At 38.5% G+C, this 21301-nt stretch overlaps 1 protein-coding gene across 1 annotated transcript in view; it reads right to left on the bottom strand.

The window, feature by feature from the left end:
* Nucleotides 1–2119: 2119 nt before the first annotated feature.
* Nucleotides 2120–21301, bottom strand: part of LOC105011225 (gamma-aminobutyric acid receptor subunit beta-2) — a 67332-nt gene continuing 48150 nt past the window's right edge. The window contains exons 6-10 of the mRNA XM_010871083.4: nt 13224–13361; nt 9467–9619; nt 7423–7667; nt 6110–6250; nt 2120–5386 (exon numbers count right to left, since the gene is read on the bottom strand). Of these exons, the coding sequence (XP_010869385.1) occupies nt 5036–5386; nt 6110–6250; nt 7423–7667; nt 9467–9619; nt 13224–13361 (1028 nt within the window). The 3' untranslated portion in view covers nt 2120–5035. The remainder of the gene's footprint in view (nt 5387–6109; nt 6251–7422; nt 7668–9466; nt 9620–13223; nt 13362–21301) is intronic.

Below are 21301 nucleotides of genomic sequence, written 5' to 3' on the forward strand. Positions count from 1 at the left end.
CCCCTTTTGTCAATTTTTGGTAGAGGCACCTTTAGGCAGCAATTACATGAGTGTAGTGTTTACCAGCTTTGTTCATCTGGACACAGTGATTTTTGCCCATTCTATTTATATAATTTCTCAAGCTCCACGAAGTTGGATGGGGATCTTTGCTGAATTTTCAACTCTATCCACATTCATTGAGTTGAGGTCCATGCCTTGACAGTGCCTCTCAAGGAATGCCAAGGACTTGAAGCCACTCCAACATGCTTTGTCGTGCTGAAATATGAGTTCCCATGCACTCTAATCTGAGTTCCCATGCACTCTGGTTCAGGTTTTCTTCAAGAACCTCAATGATAATCATCCCCACAACATGAGGCTGCCACCACCATGCTTCTCAGAGGGATAGTGTTCTCAGGATGATGTGCGTTATTAGGCTTGTGCACAACAAGGTGCTTTGCATTGAGGCCAAAAAGCTATATTTTGGTTTCATAAAACTACATAATCTTCCACATTCGCTTCCATCTGGCAAACTCTAGCCACGTTTTTTTTTCAACATCGGCTTTCTTTTTTCCACTCCTCGATGAAGATCACTTTAAATATTCAATGCCTTTGAAATTTACTTATATCCTACCCCTGATTGGTGCTTTTGAAGAATCTTATTTCTGGATTTGTTTCTTAGGTTTTTTGTTAGGAATTGTACCAACCTCCTGTGGTAGCTCCCAGAGACAGGTGTGTTAAATGTGACATTATGTGAAACAACTTAATTGCACACAGGTGGAATCCATTCAACTAATTACCGGTCCATCAGGTGTCATAGAAAATGAGGTGAATACTTCTGCAATCAAGTCATTTTGATTGATTTGTAATTAATTTAGAAAATGTGCTATTTTTTTTCGTTTACATTATTGACCTTTTGTGTGTTGGTCATTGGCAAAAATCCCTCATTAAATCCATTTTCATTTCATTTTGTTCCACTATAAAATATGGAAAAGTCCAAGGGGGTGAATACTTTTGAGAGGCACAATATAAATATGCGTATGTTTGTATGTATGTGTATATATATACACCCACACATTAAAATTGATTGATAGATAGATACATACATACAATACAAACACAAAAAAAAACTGCTGTAATTCAGCATCACTGGGCAGATTAAGACGGGTCTGTAATATTTCAATAGTGAACTGGTTTGTTAAAGTTGTACGGACCTGAGATGGATGACTTAACACTAGTTATTAGATGCTCAGTAAGTTTGATTAAACTTGCCCTGTGTATGCGTGTTTGTTTCTGTGCTTGCCGGTAAAAGATGTGACACTGCTCTGTGCCAAAACGTGCTTATATACTAAAGGTCCACCTGGTTAAACTGCCTTTGGTAATTGTAAAGGTCTAATTATGTGTTATTGTATAATTGTGCCTTGTTGAAGTGGAAACATATTTATCATTACATTGGCTAAATAACCTTGTTTTATTTTATTTGAAGTTCTACCTGGATTTATATTCAATTAATATGCTTACTGTATGTATGTGTGATTGGATGTATGTGTGCATATTTGTGCATGTGTATGAGTATCAGTGGAACTTAAAATGCTTTAACATTTGCTTACATGTCATTGCTACCTCAGTCATGTGCTGCAAAAGAAGATCAACTACATTCTTGCCTTGGGAAATGCATGATAATTTGGCAAAAAATAATTTAAGTCAATGGAACATAGTGAAAAGAACTATTGTTTTTTACTAAGTGATCTAGTGGTACTCAACAAATATTTACATTATTGTTGTCAGCTGAAACCATGAAATTGCTTTGCATTCATCTTACAGTAAAGTACAAATAAGTAAGTTAAAAATGTATTTTAGTATTTTCTTAAGAAATCTGCTAATATTTACAGGAATATCGGTTTCCAATTGATGTTTACCAACATTATTTCATATGTACATCTAAAAACTGGTTTTGGAATACAGTATTTAAAGCCCTACCACAACTCTGTGAATTTTGACAACACCAATATCAAGATACTGTATTTCTGTAGACTAATTTACATATAAATCATATTCAAAGAAAAGAAACGTACATGTAGATGATGATGATGATGGTAGCATCTCAAAACAGAATGTGGAACATTTCAAACCAACAATAATGCACGCTCATATGAGGATTTATAATCAAATTGGTAAACGGCCATGTTCTATACACATACAACATTGTGATGATAAAATAAACATGGCTGAAAAATAAATCCCAAAATAACAAATTATTATCTAGATAAAAATCTACATTAAGACCACATCTTTCAAAAATGCAACCGTACGTATGTTAACCATACACATTGGAATTTCTGCACTGTGAGTTTGAATGAATTCCAGCCTCATGTTGATCCTGTATGTTCAACTTAATAATCATTATCTTTATAATTAGAATGTTACTATCACAAATTCAAATCATAATAGAAGGTTAATACTAATAACCCCCCAAAAATATTTAAATATACTTAATTATATAAATTATCCAAATTAAAACAAATTTTTATACATTTAATGATCTTTGTGTTTTATTAGCATTTTAATTTATTAAAGGGTATTTTCTAAATCAGGATATTGTCTCTGTAGCATTTTGCAGTATTTTGGATTGTTCTAATTTAGATATTTTGTAGATATATTGTTTTTAATATACTTAAAAGTTACTAAAATACTACAGTAATACAGTTGACATGAAATACACTATAGGCATTTACAATTCTTAAAATTAAGATCATTTTAAGGATAGAAAATAATATTTTTTTAGCTTGAAAACAGACATGCTTTCTTGTGCAAAATAACACTCTTATAAAATATCTTTAACAAATCCATAACTTAACCAATTACGTGTTGATCCTTATAAACATATGCACATTGTGTTCACCTGGTCACAACCGGAATGTAGTGGTTAAGAAAACACAAAAACAAACTGGTTATATATTTTTATGATATTACTGAGAAAAGAGCATGCAGATTTAAATAATAGATATGAAAATACTATTTTTGCAAATATACTAAGGACATTCAATTGAACTTGAGTTGATACCATATCTGCATTTAAATAATAATAAAATAAAATGTTAGTGGACATGTTGTTTTCTAAAATAAATGGTTACTCAAACGCAAGAAGTGATTAGAAATTACTAAGATAAATACTTAATTTTAATGTTATGGTCCGAATCTTATTCTTGTAACTATCTCTGTTTGAATGGAGTAGTCTCAAGAGCACCAAGTAGTGTTGCAATGCATACTATACAGCCAATAAGGCTTTTGTATCATATATGGGCAAAAGAATAAGATTTTCATTAAAGTAGATTTTTTTTAGAAAGTTATTGTTCAGACATGGTACCTACCACAAAGGTACATACTTCTGTGTTTCAGATTCATCAGTGTTATATGACATAACATTTGCATTGAATGCAAATACTACTACTGTATTCCTAATGTAAAGAAACACATTGGATAATACAGTAATACAGTAAAACTTTGCATGAAAGTAAAACAATGGAATTTGGTGCTGAAAAAGTAAGATCTTAATATCCCTTTTCGATTGCAATTTGGAACAAAATTTAGCTTTTTGTTCTGATATCTTTTATGAGCTTGCAGAGCAAATTTTTCTCTTTTTCATAGTATTTTTCATATGCTTAATATTAAAAAAAAGAAATGGCAGTTGTAGCATTAGTGACTGAAGGTATAATTTAAGGATGTGGAGCTGCTCAAGACCTTGGTCCTTCAAACCCTTCCAGGTTCTAGAAGAGAATTATCTCATAGACAAATGCTGGATTGGATGGATCCTTGCAGAACACCATGACTTGTTAAACATTCATACAGTATACAACTGATATTTATACATCATGGTGAAAAAGAATATTGGTTTATGATGCAAGATGAAAATCCTATTAAAGACGCCTTAACTGCTGGCTCAATTTCATTATGAGTATGAATTAAAAACCAGATGGTATCCCATGATACTTAATGAACTAGAGCCAATATTTGTTTCTGTATATCTACAAGAAGCTCCACATTAACTAAAATGTTTTTGAATCTTTCAAATATTATCTTGTCATCAAATATGTGAACAAAGGACTGAAATGGACTAAGGGCAGATACACATCTGCGTATTTGTCTTAGATATAGCTTTTGTCTTCTAGATCATCTATTGAATCATTCTTAAAGTGCATCAATTACAAATGCAGCATTCTCTCTGTTTCCTGTTTTTCATAAATTAATCATCTCAGTTGAGACATGAACATTGATCTATCAAGTTAATATACTGTACCTTTTCTAAATGAATAGGGAAGGAGAGCAATGTTGAACCATGAATCAAAGGCTTAGTAACGCATTTGTCTTTAAGCTGCACCATCAGTAAGCACTGCCTTCCATTTTGTTCTGCCAACATTTGGAATGATGTCAGTTTCTGTTATTAAAAAGTATCTAGTACACTATCAAAAACCATCCTAGAATTAAAATAATACTTCAAAATAAATAATATGATTTATCAACTATATCAAAGTAGAAAAGGTTGGTTAATTGTAAAACCCTCTAACTATGACTAGCAATATTATGAAAATGTAAAACTTCACAGTATGAAGACAAAATAGGATAAATAACATTGCATCTTTACAAAGATTGACCTGTCTTTGTGGTCTTTGAGACATTTTAAAATCACTAATATTTCTAGCTATGTTTTGGCAACAAATTATATATAGATAGATATTACTAAGTAGAAACATAAAAATATATGCAAACAAACATTTAAAAATGATAAAATACTAAATTCACTAAATATTCAACTTGTAAAATTATAAACAAATATTCTGGTACAGGCACCATATATGTTCTTTAACTTTGTCTCCTCTAAGGTTTTCACGTGTTAGCCAGCAATTAAGGTGTTCCAAGGTAAAATGGATTCAGTCCTGATTTTGTTTTAGTAATTCAGTCTTGTGTTGCAAGAACAAACAGCAAATGAAAAACATTTCAGAGTGAAAACAAGCAACATTTTTGTTGTTGTTTCTACTGTTCTGTCCTTGCTGACGTCCTTTTAGTTGACATAGTAGAGCCAATAGATGATATTAAACAAGGAAAAGACAGTAGGGAAGATCATTCTTGACCACTTGTCGATAGAGTTTACATCAGTCAAGTCTGGAATGTTGATCTTCAGCTGGGACGCACGTCTCCGTAGCCGGCTCTTCTTCTGAGGCACGTGGCGCTCCAGGGTGTTACGTCCGAAGTTGTGCCTCGCCTGCAGTCCTGCTTTACGGTACTGCAGGGTTGAGCTGTCGTAAGTTAACATGGTGCTCCTGGGGTCACTGAGACCGAGGGTCAGCTCCGACGCTCCCATCTCATTCTTAATTTCTATGGTGCCCAGTAAAATATTTTCATGTGGGTCCATCTACAAAGTGGGAAATGATATGTGTTAGTTAATAGTCATGCTACCATTTAATAGCTGAACACCGTCAAGCTTAATGTCTTAATTTGGGACCTACCAAGGCATCACTACTGTTTAAAATTAGCCCTTGTTAGCCATGTTACATTTCAGATGGCATATTTTACATATTATACAACATGTTAATTTACTCTGCTCTACCTATTACTCTTAAACTGACAACTACAATGTAATTCAACGAAGAGTTTTAAAAAATTATATTTTTTACACGTAACAAAAATATGTTATCATGTTTATATAGTAGTGTAAACACAATTTTTAGTTAAGTACCTCTTTTGTAGAGTTAAATGAACAAAATAGAAGGCACAATTATAAACACATAAAACGAGAAAATGTAAAAAAAAAAAACTTTTAAACAGAGATGGAGAATGACAATACCAATAAAACATGGAGGCAGGATTACAGAGGGCAAAGGTGAACTTCCCATGTCAACAAAAATGCAGATATGTACATGATATTTACATTTATTTACAGTGTTTAAACCCGGTATCTGAATCCAGTGTCCAGAGATAAGGGGGGGGAAGTGAGGATGGTGGTGACGATTTCAATGTTGGCTAAATAAACTGTAGATATAACTAAATTAAAGTATACAAAGGGTTCTAGCTGGGTTCTGATGGAATATTACATGTACTGTGCTGTATGTCGTCACAGCCAGTGGTTATCCTGTACCTTATTCTTTTGCTCGCCTAGTCCTATTGCTGCATCGTCCACAAAGATCGGCTCCCACATCGAGTCATGAGCATCAATATCCCTCTGTTTCATTCTTGCATACAGAGTATCGTCTCTCTGAACTACATTTCCCACCATCCACTGCAATCATACAAAGACATCAAGGTCACTTGAGACAGCTGGAGAAGCAACACAAAATGAACAGTTTTATGTGACCGTGATCGGAGAGGCAGTTACTGCAATTATTACAATTATTTCACAAGAAACACTTATTCCCCATCTTAAGTACTTTACTTTCAATTCATTTCCTCAACAAAAAAGTATGTTATTCTTGTTTGGTCCAAAACATCCACACTTCTATCCAAAGGATGTTTCTCTGTTATAAATGTCAACTGGAAAAAACCCAGTGTCATCATTCATTTAGCCCCTTAACACACAGTGTAGATGAGAGAAAAGCCTTGGCAATGCTCCATCCCATTATGGGACATAAAAACTGTTTCATTTAACATGAAAAATACTTTTCACATTTCTCCTCGCTTCACAAGCTCTCCGGGCACTCCTCTGTGTTTTAAGTGTTCCCAGGCAATTCGTTTAATTTAATTTGGACAAAAATACACAGTGACAGATCTGCGCTCTCTGTCTGGGTTTCAAATAGCGAAGCATCTTATTTGGATTTCACAGGACTGACATAGGCTTATTAAGGCTTGTTCTCCTTGATGGTAAGAAAAAATAGCATTAATCCAACCTCCAATTTGAAGCAGTGACACTACCCTTCACCCTGATTGCCGTCCTCGTCTTCAATACTTTTTTTTTGGTTCACAGTCAGCTTCTTTCAATAATTAAATTCACTTTCATGAAGTGAAAAAGAAAAAGAAAACATCAGATTCGCATAAGCTGAAGGATCATGTCATGGAACTACTTTCGAATGAGTATTATGTGTGTGTGTGTGCATTTGTGTGTATTTGTGTGTGTGTCTGTGTGTGCTTGTGTTTACACAGTGGAATCACAGTGGAGGTATGAGAACAGACCGGACAGAAACATCTAGTACAACGATCCACGGTACAAGAAGAATTCATCCTGTGTAATAATTCCATGTTATATATATATATATATATATATATATTTGTCTACAATAAGTCTACAAATTCTGTGAAGTAGGTGCTGTATGTAATAACAATGCATCTAATTGTCCCTGAAGATGATACACTACCTATAGCATTTGGTTCTTCTCAGACAATGATTACATAACTTGTATGATCATCTATTCAGTGGACTACTCTTTAAAATCTTATACAGGCAAATGGGCACTGTACCTTGTTTGCATCCATTCTCATTTTCTCATTGTTAGCGACAGCTGCTTTCTCGGCTGCCTTCTTCTGGCGCTGAGGTCCTCTGCCGAAGAAGATGTAGTTGACCAAGGCGTACTCCAGCAGGGCCAGGAAGACAAAGACAAAACAGCCCATCAGGTACATGTCAATGGCCTTGACATAGGGGATCTTGGGAAGGGTCTCCCGCAGGTGGGTGTTGATGGTGGTCATGGTCAGCACAGTCGTGATTCCTAGGAAAAGAAACCCGACCGTCACAATTACAGATCGTCACAGGAGACCAACAGTCCACCTCATTTGCGGTGGATTCCAACAGAGAGAGAAACTAAGAAAGCTTTCACCGGTCAGATACCAGCAGGGGCATTCTGCTTTTCAGTTCACATTTGAAAGTGATGACAAACACACTGCTGTGGTTGGAAAATGAGCTCCTTGTTGGCTTCGCAATCGTGTCTGCTCAATGACCCTCGACAGTCTAATGGGAGGTCAACTCACTATTGAACGTGACTTTGCCTGGGTTTTTTTTTTACTGATATGTAGAAGCTAATGGATATTTTAGAATTACATATTCTTGTTCCAGTTCTTGTTGTTTTTTTTATGTATGTGTATATAAAATATATATGTAAAAAAATATATATACACACACAAATACTGTATCTGTCTAACTAACTCAGCTGATTCACATGTTGCTCAAAGAAGCCGGCATTGGCATCAATGCACAGTTGCAATGCACCAGCCACACCTGTGTGTGTCCAGTTAGCACTTAACACCATAAGTCAGGATAGAGTTAAAGAGTTCCTGTACAGAGGTCTGACCTGGGTTCCCTGCAAGCCCCTCCCACCTGCCTCCATTATCATGTATTACTTCTCCTTTATTAAATCCTGCGCATGATTCCCGACTCAGAAAACATGAAGGTAAGTCCCCAATCAGGGAGAGTGCTGCTCTCATCAAGGAAGCTAGCAATAGAGGGAGGAGCTTCCTAAATCCCAGGCTCCACATGGACCTCATGGGCCAGACCCACATAATGAAAGCATGAGCACGGCAGGGGGAAAAAAAGTCTAAGTCAAAGAGGAAACAAATCCATCACTTTACTTCAGGAGATGACTCCAGTAGCTGTGTTCCGCAAGGCTGACATCTTGATTGTTGAAAGGACAAGAAACCAGGCAAGCCTAGTTCAGCCGGCCCGCAATAGAAAATGTTCAAACCCAGGTTGCCCGTGTGAAAGGCTGTGACTTTAAGCACTATACCACAGAGCTGTACAGTTGCCGGGTGTCAGTATAGCCTCTTGTCTCTATCCTGAACAAATCCTCTTTTGCCGCTGGCCGTTTTTTAATAGTTGATTGGCCATTGGTGAATTACATTGATACAGTTAAACTGAGTAACATTTCTTACTATGTATTGCGTTTGCCACTGGCCGTTTTAACAGCTTATTAGCCAGGAATAGGCTCACTAGTATCTACTAACTTCCTAGGAATAATCATAAGAATTGAGCAATTTCTAGCGAGACTGAAAATGAACTTTTCCATGCCTGAAACAGTCGCAATATAACCGTACACAGTTGCAGTCAGCGAAGTTTTCTCCAATATGGAATATTTCACAATGTGTACTTTGCTTCGCCTGCAAGGAGATACAAACTCAGGACCTATAGTTCACAAGTCCGCTTCTCTAACCACTACGCTATTTAAAAAGGGGTCATCAGTCAGTCAGTCACTCACTCAGTAAGAGACATTCACTCTTCTTGGCCGGCTCCGCTCACACGGTCCGGCAAAAACATAAAGTAGGGACAAATCAATCTTTTTCTCCTTCCTGTCTTTTACTCCAAACATCATGAGATGTCTGTATTACGTCAGACAGTTAGAGATTAGATTCAAAGCCACTGCAGAAATAAAAGACAACACAGCATCCTGTCATTATTTTCTATGATGTAGTGTTACATTATGAATTCCTGCTAACTAAACCGCGCTTCAGATTTGGGCTTTGGCGATTTTAGTTTAGTCGCGGTCACATGACAAATCGGTGACACACAAGTTCCTACCCAAAGCCACTCTGGCAGCGGAGGCGTCGTAGTTGATCCAGAAGGACACCCAGGAGAGGATGGTGATCAGGATGGAGGGCATGTAGGTCTGCAGGATAAAGTAGCCGATGTTCCTCTTCAGCTTGAAGCTGAGGGAGAGTCGGGGGTAAGATCCTATACCGAAAGACAAATAGAAATTACTAAAATGAGAGTCCAGGAGAAAAAACTGTGGTCGATAATCACGGAAATTGCATCCCCAAAGTTTACTGTATGAATTAAAATGATGCCAGTTTTAGGGCAGACAGTGAAAAGTAGTAATATGCTAAAAATACTAATATTGTCATTACTCTGTAACATTGATGCAGCCAAGCAGAATGGCTTATACTGTAGTTAAGACAGGCTACCTACCAGACAGATTGTCACTTTATTGTTAAACCTATTATCTTCTCAGATTTGGAAGACAAAAAATTATATGAATACCTCTTAAGGAACCTCTTATTTTCAAATACTTAATTTAATTCATCTGGTTTCAAGTTGATTTAGCTTCCTGAAACAGGTAAAAAAAAGGTGTCAAATAGGACCGTAAAATTCTTAATTCTCACCACCTGTTTGTTTTAGGATTATTTATTTTTTAACACCAAGCTAATGATATATTAAACAAAGAACCAAATGAATAATTCAGAAAAGGAAAATTCTTATTTCATATTTGTTATGTGATGCACAGAGAATAATTACAGCACCTGTTTTTGTAAGGGCTGTGACTGCACTGTTTAGGGGACTTTGAGAATTCCCATTCAATATAGCAGGCCATTAAAGACTGGCAGGGACTGATCATCAGGTGACACACAGAAACACACATCAGCAGAAATGAGTTGGCCATTTTCCAGCCTCCCCTTCCATGTTCTGGTAAAGATATACAGATGCCCACTTAACTCGATTAACGAGATTGTTCACCTCACTCTCATTAACAGTAATATAAGTCCTTGAGAGAACTGATGCATTTCTATTTCCAATGCATCGCCCTAAGAAAACTATCTGAAAACTATCTGAAAAACTCTCTGGATATGTGAGTCAGATCTTTCCTCATGACTTATTTCATGGATCCTCCCTGATATCCACTTTAATGGACCCCTTGAGCCTGCCATTGTGATCAAGTAATATAACCTAACCCAAATACAACCCGGTCCCTAAGGACACAGAAATATGAACGTGTTCAAGCAATGCTGCCATAGAGAGACCCGCTGGGTTTATTTCAAATAGAGCCTAGATAAACAAAAATATAGTTCACCTAGGCAGGCAAATAACGCCTCTCACCATATATATATTCATATGTACAGTGGGGAGAACAAGTATTTGATACACTGCCGATTTTGCAGGTTTTCCTACTTACAAAGCATGTAGAGGTCTGTCATTTTTATCATAGGTACACTTAAACTGTGAGAGACAGAATCAAAAACCAGAATCCAGAAAATCACATTGTATGGTTTTAAAAATAATTATTAGCATTTTATTGCATGACATAAGTATTTGATCACCTACCAACCAGTAAGAATTCCATCTCTCACAGACCTGTTAGTTTTTCTTTAAGAAGCCCTCCTGTTCTCCACTCAGTACCTGTATTAACAGCACCTGTTTGAACTTGTTACCTGTATAAAAGACACCTATCCACATACTCAATCAAACAGACTCCAACCTCTCCACAATGGCCAAGACCAGAGAGCTGTGTAAGGACATCAGGGATAAAATTGTAGACCTGCACAAGGCTGGGATGGGCTACAGGACAATAGGCAAGCAGCTTGGTGAGAAGGCAACAACTGTTGGCACAATTATTAGAAAATGGAAGAAGTTCAAGATGACGGTCAATCTCCCTCGGTGTAGGGCTCCATGCAAGATCTCACCTCCTGGGGCATCAGTGATCATGAGGAAGGTGAGGGATCAGCCCAGAACTACACGACAGGACCTGGTCAATGACCTGAAGAGGGCTGGGACCACAGTCTCAAAGAAAACCGTTAGTAACACACTACGCCGTCATGGATTAAAATCCTGCAGCGCACGCAATGTCCCCCTGCTCAAGCCAGCGCATGTCCAGGCCCATCTGAAGTTGGCCAATGACCATCTGGATGATCCAGAGGAGGAATGGGAGAAGGTCATGTGGTCTGATGAGACAAAAATAGAGCTTTTTGGTCTAAACTCCACTCGCCGTGTTTGGAGGAAGAAGAAGGATGAGTAAAACCCCAAGAACACCATCCCAACCGTGAAGCATGGAGGTGGAAACATCATTCTTTGGGGATGCTTTTCTGCAAAGGGGACAGGACGTCTGCACCGTATTGAGGGGAGGATGGATGGGGCCATGTATCGCGAGATCTTGGCCAACAACCTCCTTCCCTCTGTAAGAGCATTGAAGATGGGTCGTGGCTGGGTCTTCCAGCATGAAAACGACCCGAAACACCCAGCCAGGGCAACTAAGGAGCGGCTCCGTAAGAAGCATCTCAAGGTCCTGGTACAAAGGTTTCTGTACCAAATATTAAATTCTGCTTTTGTGATGTATCAAATACTTATGTCATGCAATAAAATGCTAATTAATTACTTAAAAATCATACAATGTGACTTTCTGGATTCCGTCATTCACAGTTGAAGAGTACCTATGATAAAAATGACAGACTTCTACATGCTTTGTAAGTGGGAAAACCTGCAAAATCGGCAGTGTGAAAAATGTCATGTCCAACATTATTAATACCCCTTGATATTTTGGGGAAAATGCAAGTTGTATTGCTCCCATTGTTTAAAACGGTTTCTCCAACCATCTATTAACACTGACGTCCTGCCTACTTGCATGACAAATTCTTGAACATTGAAACATAGATCAATTAATAAATAATTCCATTAAAGAACATTTGAGTGAATAACTCATGAGCTCCATTTGTGAGGTCAGGGGTGCACACCCTTTCAGCCACTGGATCATGTACCATTTCGGCTAAGGCAGGAACGTCCTGGATTCATTTAACTATCCCTCTCTGCTTTTCTATCTGGACCCTCCCACACTCCTCCTCATTCATGAGAGCCTCAATCTCCTCTCCTCCCTGTGTGCCAAATGTCCTGGAAACCAAAGCTGGAGCTGTGCACAGTCTTGAGGTCTGTACATCAGTCTGACCCAGAAATTGAGGTAGTAGCCATCCCAGGCACTTTCCAATGGTCCTGGGCCAGCAGGCACAGGAGCTCTACCCTTGGCCTGTGGGTAGTACTGATATATATAGTACTGAATATGTATATCTAAATATATGTTAAAATGTATTACTAACAAATACAATGTGCGTCCTCCCTTTTGTCTGAGCAGTCGAGGGGGGGAATGGGGAGGCGTGGTGGTGAACATAGTCGGGGGAAGGCGTGGCGAGGGGTGTGTCGCTGGCGGGGAAGGCGTGGCGAGGGGTGTGTCTTTGGCGGAGAAGGCGTGGCGAGGGGTGTGTCGCTGGTGGGGAAGGCGCAGCGAGGGGGGTGTCTTTGGTGGGGAAGGCGTGGCAAGGGGATTGTCTTTGGCAGGGATAAGGATGGGTCGGGTTCTCAACGTCTTCTCCATTTACCTTTATTTTGGTTTTCAAAGGCACATTTCTCTTTTTTTTACGTTCATATGATCTCTATAAGAAAAAATAACAAGGCCGATCCTTATATTCTTTGTAGCAATTATTTGGAATGAGAAAACACTTCTCATCTGCTCTCCAATCTGCGCCTGGCTGTATTGACAAGTCATTCAAAGAGAAGCAATTTGGGCGTCACATATCACCTGTAGAGAAGACAACGTTTTTGGAGATGAGTTTGTGGTCCACAATGGAGAACTGGGGCAGTTCTATCCTCTCCACCCCTGTCACAGCGTTGTCTCCTCCACGCCAGTAGAACTCAATGTCATCAGTGGTGTAGCCATCTGAAGAGCAGAGAAGAGTTAGAAATATCATTCATCTGTAAGTCTCAACGCATTAATGAGTCGTCATTGGTTCAGAACCATCAATGAGTCAGTTAATTAAATCATAATCGTTAAATAAGCGTTAAATTATTTAGTGTCTACATATCATGTTTTGCTGCTTGGATCCGTTCAAGTACCGCACATCACAATGGAAAAGGTGTCTGAACTACTTAACTGTTACCTGCTACCTGCCACAACGAGTAAAGAAGAAACAGAACCAAGCATAAATATTCATATAAAACAATATTATTTTGTCTGCCTCAGTGCTCTCTCATCTAAATCTGCTGGCCGATGTGAGCAGCCAGCCACTGGGCTCCCGGCATAAATGATTGAGTAACATCTCATAGAATTCAGGGGGAAAAAAGAAGAAGAATTTCTATGAGATCATTAACCGGAGTTTACATAATCCACAGACTGCATGTTTGGCACCATGTAGTGGTACGCCAGGTTGTGTGGACATATTGAGGTAGAGGACCCAGGGATGCTGATCAGGGGTCCCATATCACACCAACACTCCCAGATCAAGTAGTCGCTGACCCAACAAGTGCTCTCCTCTCATCTCTGTCCTCCAATCAGAGTTATGTTAAAGTGCCTTTTCTCATTACAGCTGGTAATTAAATGTGTGTGTGTGGGTTTGCACGTGCACACGTGTGACTGCACGTCCGTATGATTCATGTGAATGCACCTGCATGTACTGCATGCACATGAACATGTGTGTGAGAGGATGGCGTGTGTGTAGCGGATGATTCCAGGCGGATCGTGACCTCTGACAGGATTATTCCGGAACTCTGGCACATACTTATTGATTGGTCCCACACAAGCCTTCTCAACCGTTCCTCCCCTCTTCTCCTCCCTGCTCCTCCCCTCTTCTCCTCCCTGCCTTCCTCTCCTGTCCTCTCCCCAACGTTCCTCTCCCCCCTCTGTCCTCTCCACTGCTCTCCTCATTTCCTCACTTCCGTTGATTTGCTCCTCATAAATATTACGGGTGACCTATTTAGATGCTATCAATTTTAAATCACTCTCTCAGCCACTGGTTTTAACCATATTTTTTTCAGACTTGGTTCAAATTTCTGAATAAACCTAAATATTTTGATAATTATTAAAATGTAAGATAGATATAAGATGTGTTTCAATTTAACTTCAAGGGTGTTCAGAGCAATTTATACCCGGTACAGTATATACAATGTATATATATATATATATATATATATATATATATATATATATATATATATATACACACAGTGGGGAGAACAAGTATTTGATACACTGCCGATTTGCAGGTTTTCCCACTTACAAAGCATGTAGAAGTGTGTAATTTTTATCATAGGTACTCATCAACTGTGAATGACGGAATCTAAAACAAAAATCCAGAAAATCACATTGTATGATTTTTAAGTAATTCATTTGCATCTTATTGCATGACATAAGTATTTGATACATCAGAAAAGCATAACTTAATATTTGGTACAGAAACCTTTGTTTGCCATTACAGAGATCATACGTTTCCAGTAGTTCTTGACCAGGTTTGCAAACACTGCAGCAGGGATTTTGGCCCGCTCCTCCATACAGACCTTCTCCAGATCCTTCAGGGTTCAGGTCTGGAGACTGGCTAGGCCACTTCAGGACCTTGAGATGCTTCTTATGGAGCCACTCCTTAGTTGCCCTGGCTGTGTGTTTCGGGTAGTTGTCATGCTGGAAGGCCCAGCCACGACCCATCTTCAATGCTCTTACAGAGGGAAGGAGGTTGTTGGCCAAGATCTCGCGATACATGGCCCCATCCATCTCAATACGGTGCAGTTGTCCTGTCCCCTTTGCAGAAAAGCATCCCCAAAGAATGATGTTTCAACCTCCATGCTTCACGGTTGGGATGGTGTTCTTGGGGTTGTACTCATCCTTCTTCTTCCTCCAAACACGGCGAGTGGAATTTAGACCATAAAGCTATTTTTGTCTCATCAGACAACATGACCTTCTCCCATTTTGGATCATCCAGATGGTCATTGGCAAACTTCAGACGGACCTGGACATGCGCTGGCTTGAGCAGGGGGACATTGCGTGCGCTGCAGGATTTTAATCCATGACGGCGTAGTGTGTTACTAATGGTTTTCTTTGAGACTGTGGTCCCAGCTCTCTTCAGGTCATTGACTAGGTCCTGCCGTGTTTTTCTTTTGCTGATCCTCACCTTCCTCATGATCATTGATGCCCCACAAGGTGAGATCTTGCATGGAGCCCTACACCGAGGGAGATTGACCGTCATCTTGAACTTCTTCCATTTTCTAATAATTGTGCCAACAGTTGTTGCCTTCTAACCAAGCTGCTTGCCTATTGTCCTGTAGCCCATCCCAGCCTTGTGCAGGTCTACAATTTTATCCCTGATGTCCTTCCACAGCTCTCTGGTCTTGGCCTTTGTGGAGAGGTTGGAGTCTGTTTGATTGAGTGTGTGGACAGGTGTCTTTTATACAGGTAACAAGTTCCAACAGGTGCAGTTAATACAGGTACTGAGTGGAGAACAGGAGGGTTTCTTAAAGAAAAACTAACATGTCTGTGAGAGATGGAATTCTTACTGGTTGGTAGGTGATCAAATACTTATGTCATGCAATAAAATGCAAATAATTATTTTTAAAACCATACAATGTGATTTTCTGGAGTTGAAGTGTACCTATGATAAAAATTACAGACCTCTACATGCTATGTAAGTAGGAAAACCTGCAAAATCGGCAATGTATCAAATACTTGTTCTCCCCAAGTATATATATACATATATATATATATATATATATATATATATATATATATATATATATATATATTAATTATTATTATTTTTATTTTTCATTTGGCTACCTACTACAAGGATATACAAGCGAACACATTGTCTAATCATGAAATTAAAGATAATTTACAATGACTAATGCTTTATTATCATAAAGACTGACATTCTCCCATTCCCTCACACAGAGTTGGCCAGATCTGGTCATTTCTTGGTCGGTTGGACTTCTCTGATCCACTTAACTCCATTGTTTCTATGTCATTGAGCCTGACTTCGCAAATTATATTTTGCCTCCATTTGCTGTCACAGCTCTTACATCACTGCCTTTGGCTTAGATGGATCCCCATACTGAATGGTGCAAAGGAACAGGAAGAAGACAGGAAGGAGGTTGGGTCTCCCCAGTGCAGTGTAATTCTGATTCAGTCGAATAAAACAACCATGTGCCTGTTTGACTTTAATTTGAACTCTGAGGAGTTAGAGGACTACTGTATGCTAAGCTAGCACAAATGATCTTCCTAGACTTCAGGGTATGTGAGGTCTGGCAGTCTAAAAATAAATCCAATTCATCTTGATAAAATGTTTGTTAGTAACTTATAATACTGAAGCCATTTTACTAGGGCCAGCCATCTACCAGGCCCATCTGACTTGAGGCATTTTTTAAAAGCTTATAATAAAAAGTCTCAACTGAATTGTTTTATTGTCCAAGGGGAAACCTTGGTATGGTTTTGGTGGAGGGAATCAAGAGTGGACTTAATATACCGTAACATGACTTTTAAAAGGAAAGGTTTGGTTTAAACTAGACATTCAAGAGTTGCTAATAGGAATAAAATGATTAAGACCAAAGGGTCAAGGATTGAAATAAAATCACATGGGAGCATGGACTATAGCATTTGGGGATTTATATTTCATTTTACTTTCACCCTTTTAAGAGTTCACTTTAATGAAAGGCCTAACATGTAGAGAACATTTTGATATACATTTCAGAATATAGAACATTTGTTTATTTCCTAAAACCCCATGTATTTGTGGGCAACAATTACAATACTTCATATAATGTGATAAAGATACCAATGGCTTTATAAAAACATTTGATTGACTGATTGATTAAGTCGAAGCTATGGAAAACTCAAAGTTAAGGTTCATTAATTGCACTGACATCTTCACCTACCTGGAATTTTGTTCAGCATTTTTTGAGTAGGATATTAATAAACGGACACATTAATCATGGGGCTTTAATCTCTAAGGGCCAATCTCGAGAGGTCCACTTAATTTGCAACGTTGTATACATTTTGTAAAACTTGGTTCATGCTAGGACTTATAAACATCCCTTGATTCATGAATAGGCCATCATTAAAGTTAAAAACACATTGCCCTAGCCTCATTAACTATGTCAAGTATCCTGGTTAAGAGCTGTAGTGTAGCCAGATGAGTGGGCAGGCAGGAAGTTGGCTGTGTCAAAACTGAAGCACTAACATCATCATTAATTAAAAAGCTTAACCTACTAGATTGTGTGCTTACTTGATTGTGCCCAACAAAACACCAGACACCAGATTTCAAATCACAGATGAAATGGGGACATTTTGCCAGCAAATGGCAATGTTATAATCATTATAAACAAACTATTTATTTTAATTAAAGCATGTTAATTTTGTTGTTAATTGTGATGTTCATAGATCCATGCAAGGCCTTTGGTTATGTTGACCATTCCATTTCACTGAACACATCGACCTCTTTAGATCTGAAAAACATGGTATGTTAATGACACTGAAAGCACTATGAAACAGTGGTTCAATATTGTTTTATGCTGATAATGCAGGGTAGCACTTCACTGCACCTTGTGTGAACAAAGTCTTTGTTACCTTTATTAGTCTTATTTTCAAGCATTAGAGACATCTTTGATACAAACAAAATTAATAGACAATTATACACAAAGTTAATGTACTGTTATACAGAAAGTGAATATACAATAATACATAAAGCTAACCCTGTGTAGAATGGAAATACAAACAATATGCAAAGATGTGCAAAAAATAGAAACAATAATACAAAGATAACATATCAAATGTTTAAACCGATTTTCTTTACTGTTCCTTGAAAAATAAATGTCCCACTCTGAATTTGATGCTGGCAACACATTTCAAAAAAGCTGGGACAGGGTCAACAAAAGACTGGACAAGTTGTGTAATTTAAAACCAGAAAAGGAACCAGCCGCCCCGCGAAAAGAAGTGATGAATGTTGTGTCCCTCACTGGATTCAAACCTGGGTCTCCCACATGAGAGGCTGCCTAACCACTACACCACAGAGTTATACGCTTGCCTGGTATCGTTATAGCATCTCAACATTAGATCATGTTCTATAGTATTCTATAAGTATTTTAAGAGCAATATATAACAAGAAATATATCATGACAAGTCAGCTAACTGAGAGCCGATTCTGGAAATGGTGCTTCCTCCAAAGATGGTCAGGATTAAGTAACATCTTTAGAAAGGGAGGGGGTCAGAGATAAAGTAGTTGATGGTGATGCAATCTGTTGATTATATTGTAGACGGCAAGTTGGGGAAACTGATCTGATCTCAAAACTGCACTTCTATTTTGTGCGGCTTAAACAAAGCTGCTGAGGTGATTCTGCAGCAGCCCTGGGCGCCAGAAAGCTCACACAAAGTTCAGAATAGTAGCCGGTTGTCTTGACAACGGGTCCTCTTCCTCAGCACTGCTGTAAACTCCAATATCCCTCTCATATTTCTAGTCCTCAAATATTGTTTTAAAAAGATCAGGAACGGGTAGCCAAGCCAAGGCAAAGCTGCTTCTCGTTCAGATGCAGATTTTAGCCAGCAAGATTGCTGTAATTAGTTAGCCAAAACAAAACCCTTTGTCTTCAGATTTGTCAATCTGTCATTGGAAATCACCAGATATATGCCAAATGTTATCAGATAATAATGCATTGCCTGTTAAATATGGCTAATAGGGCACGTAATTGCTACATGTGATGTTAGTAGTCATTTATTTTCCAGGCTCGGGACACGTTGTGGAGCCTGGAAAATAGACTGATGTGAATAGGGCTCGGACTTACAGCAGGGCTGTAAGGCATACTGGCATACACACGACAGTGTAGTTGACATTGTACTGATGCTAATAGTGTAATGTACAGTTCAATTATCTAGGAATTGTAACCTATTCTCGTAGTAAAATGTCCCAGTGAGATAATAAAGCTGTTGTATCTTAAGTTACATGTATGTATGAGACATAAACATTTGTTGTTGGCGTATTATCTTTTACCTCCATACATACGTAGCTGCGTTTTTCTTCCTCCCTGACAGGGCTGATGAATGCCATTCAGCTGTCTTCGATAGATATCCCAATGTGTGAGATAAAAGCCTTGTCAGATTCGTCAGAAAGGAAGATCGGTTGACGAGTCAGAAATACGATAAATGTCTGGCCTGGATAAAAACCAAGGTTAACAACAGTGCTCCTGTAGACAAGTTCTAAGATGGACTATAAACCTACAAGTAATAACTGCCATACACTCAGTAATATTCTGTGTAAATTACTATAACCATTATTTTCAGATCACATAATGTGCATAATACAATTACTGTTATGCAATTAGTCTCCCTATAAATGGATCCAGGTATTAAGCTCCTCTTTCTTCATAATCATTTGATTGTAATCTCATACACATTTGGAGCAGACCTGTTTCCTTCTGGAGGTAGGGGTCTCATGAGTGGAGACTTGTGCCCTTAAGGGGGGCCATGGGTCATCTATATCCCAACTCTACGTGGTTTGCTGCCAGATGGGAACAGTGATGTTTAAGTGAAGGGAGTGTTGTATAATAGCGTATTCATATTTTTTAATGCCGGTGTTGGGAGACTTTCAGCAATATTGCGTGTGACTTGGTTATGATCTTACAAAGCATCTCTTGTCATCCTACTTTTGTTTTGTAGTTTAATCCAGGCGTCTCTGTAATGTGAGGCACTCAGGGCCATAGGCCACATAACCCATATCTGGGACGTAAAAACGTATTATAAATTGGGTACAATGCTGATTGGCTGACAGCTGTGGCATATAATACTGTAAACCATCAGTATGACATCACATTCTACCACTGCTAAGCACTGCGTCTAGGCACACAATGATGCGTTGTGCATGAGAAGAGCACTTAGCTATGATATATTGTCCATTTACCACACACCCCCATGCCATTTTGCTTAAATATCCAACTATCCAACACTCAGTAGGCAGTCCTACTGACATGTTGTAGTATTTACCTATTATGTTTCACATCACAGTCACTGCCAAATGGCCTGCCAAACATATTAAGTAGGTACAGTTACAGATGACATTTAATCTGTATGTGTAGAAGTCCATGAATATCCATATGTAATAATATTTTAAGAAACCTTGTATATGTTTCAGTACTTTGTTTAACAATGTACTGTAAATCTAAGGGAGGCATGAGAACTAAAGGCAGCCAAATAACATATTTTAAATGAAAAACAAAGACACCGTTTCGGAGTACAATGTCCTGCTTGCCACAAGCAGACCTGCAAAGCAGCCTCATCATGGCAGATCCTGATTTTTCCTTCAGAGACATCTTAGCGAGAGTTGAGGAGATGACACATTATTTGGGTGATGTCACGCTTTTGTCAGTGTTGTCACAGTGAGAGTATCATCTCATCTCAACAAATAATGGGGATATTTTCTGCGCCATCTGCACAAAGTTTCGGTGAGGCATTGCTATCACATTCTATTTCAGAAGCCACAGTTGTCTTGGGAGGTCTGAACGTTTGTACACTTGGGTTTATCTCCAGACTCAGATGTACACATCGCTGCTCCTGCCACATTTGCCAACCAGCTGAGCTGAAGTCAGCTCACTGAACGTTAAGGGGCAATTTAATCAGACAGCGGTATTACAATGAAGTAAGATACATGGGTATCAGACATAGTTTTGTTATAGTCCTGTCCTCTCAAGCACATGCAAGTGAATAATCATTGGCTCCTTAGATTTGTGACTCAGAAGTTAACTGTAAAAATAAGCAGAAAAAGACTCCATGATTCAACCACGTAGGCACAGATTGGAGTCAGGCCCAACCAGTTGCAATCTGTTGTAAGTACATCAAGTGCTTCATCTGCA

The sequence above is a fragment of the Esox lucius genome, chromosome 7, assembly GCF_011004845.1.
Source record: "Esox lucius isolate fEsoLuc1 chromosome 7, fEsoLuc1.pri, whole genome shotgun sequence".
Classification (NCBI taxonomy): domain Eukaryota; kingdom Metazoa; phylum Chordata; class Actinopteri; order Esociformes; family Esocidae; genus Esox; species Esox lucius.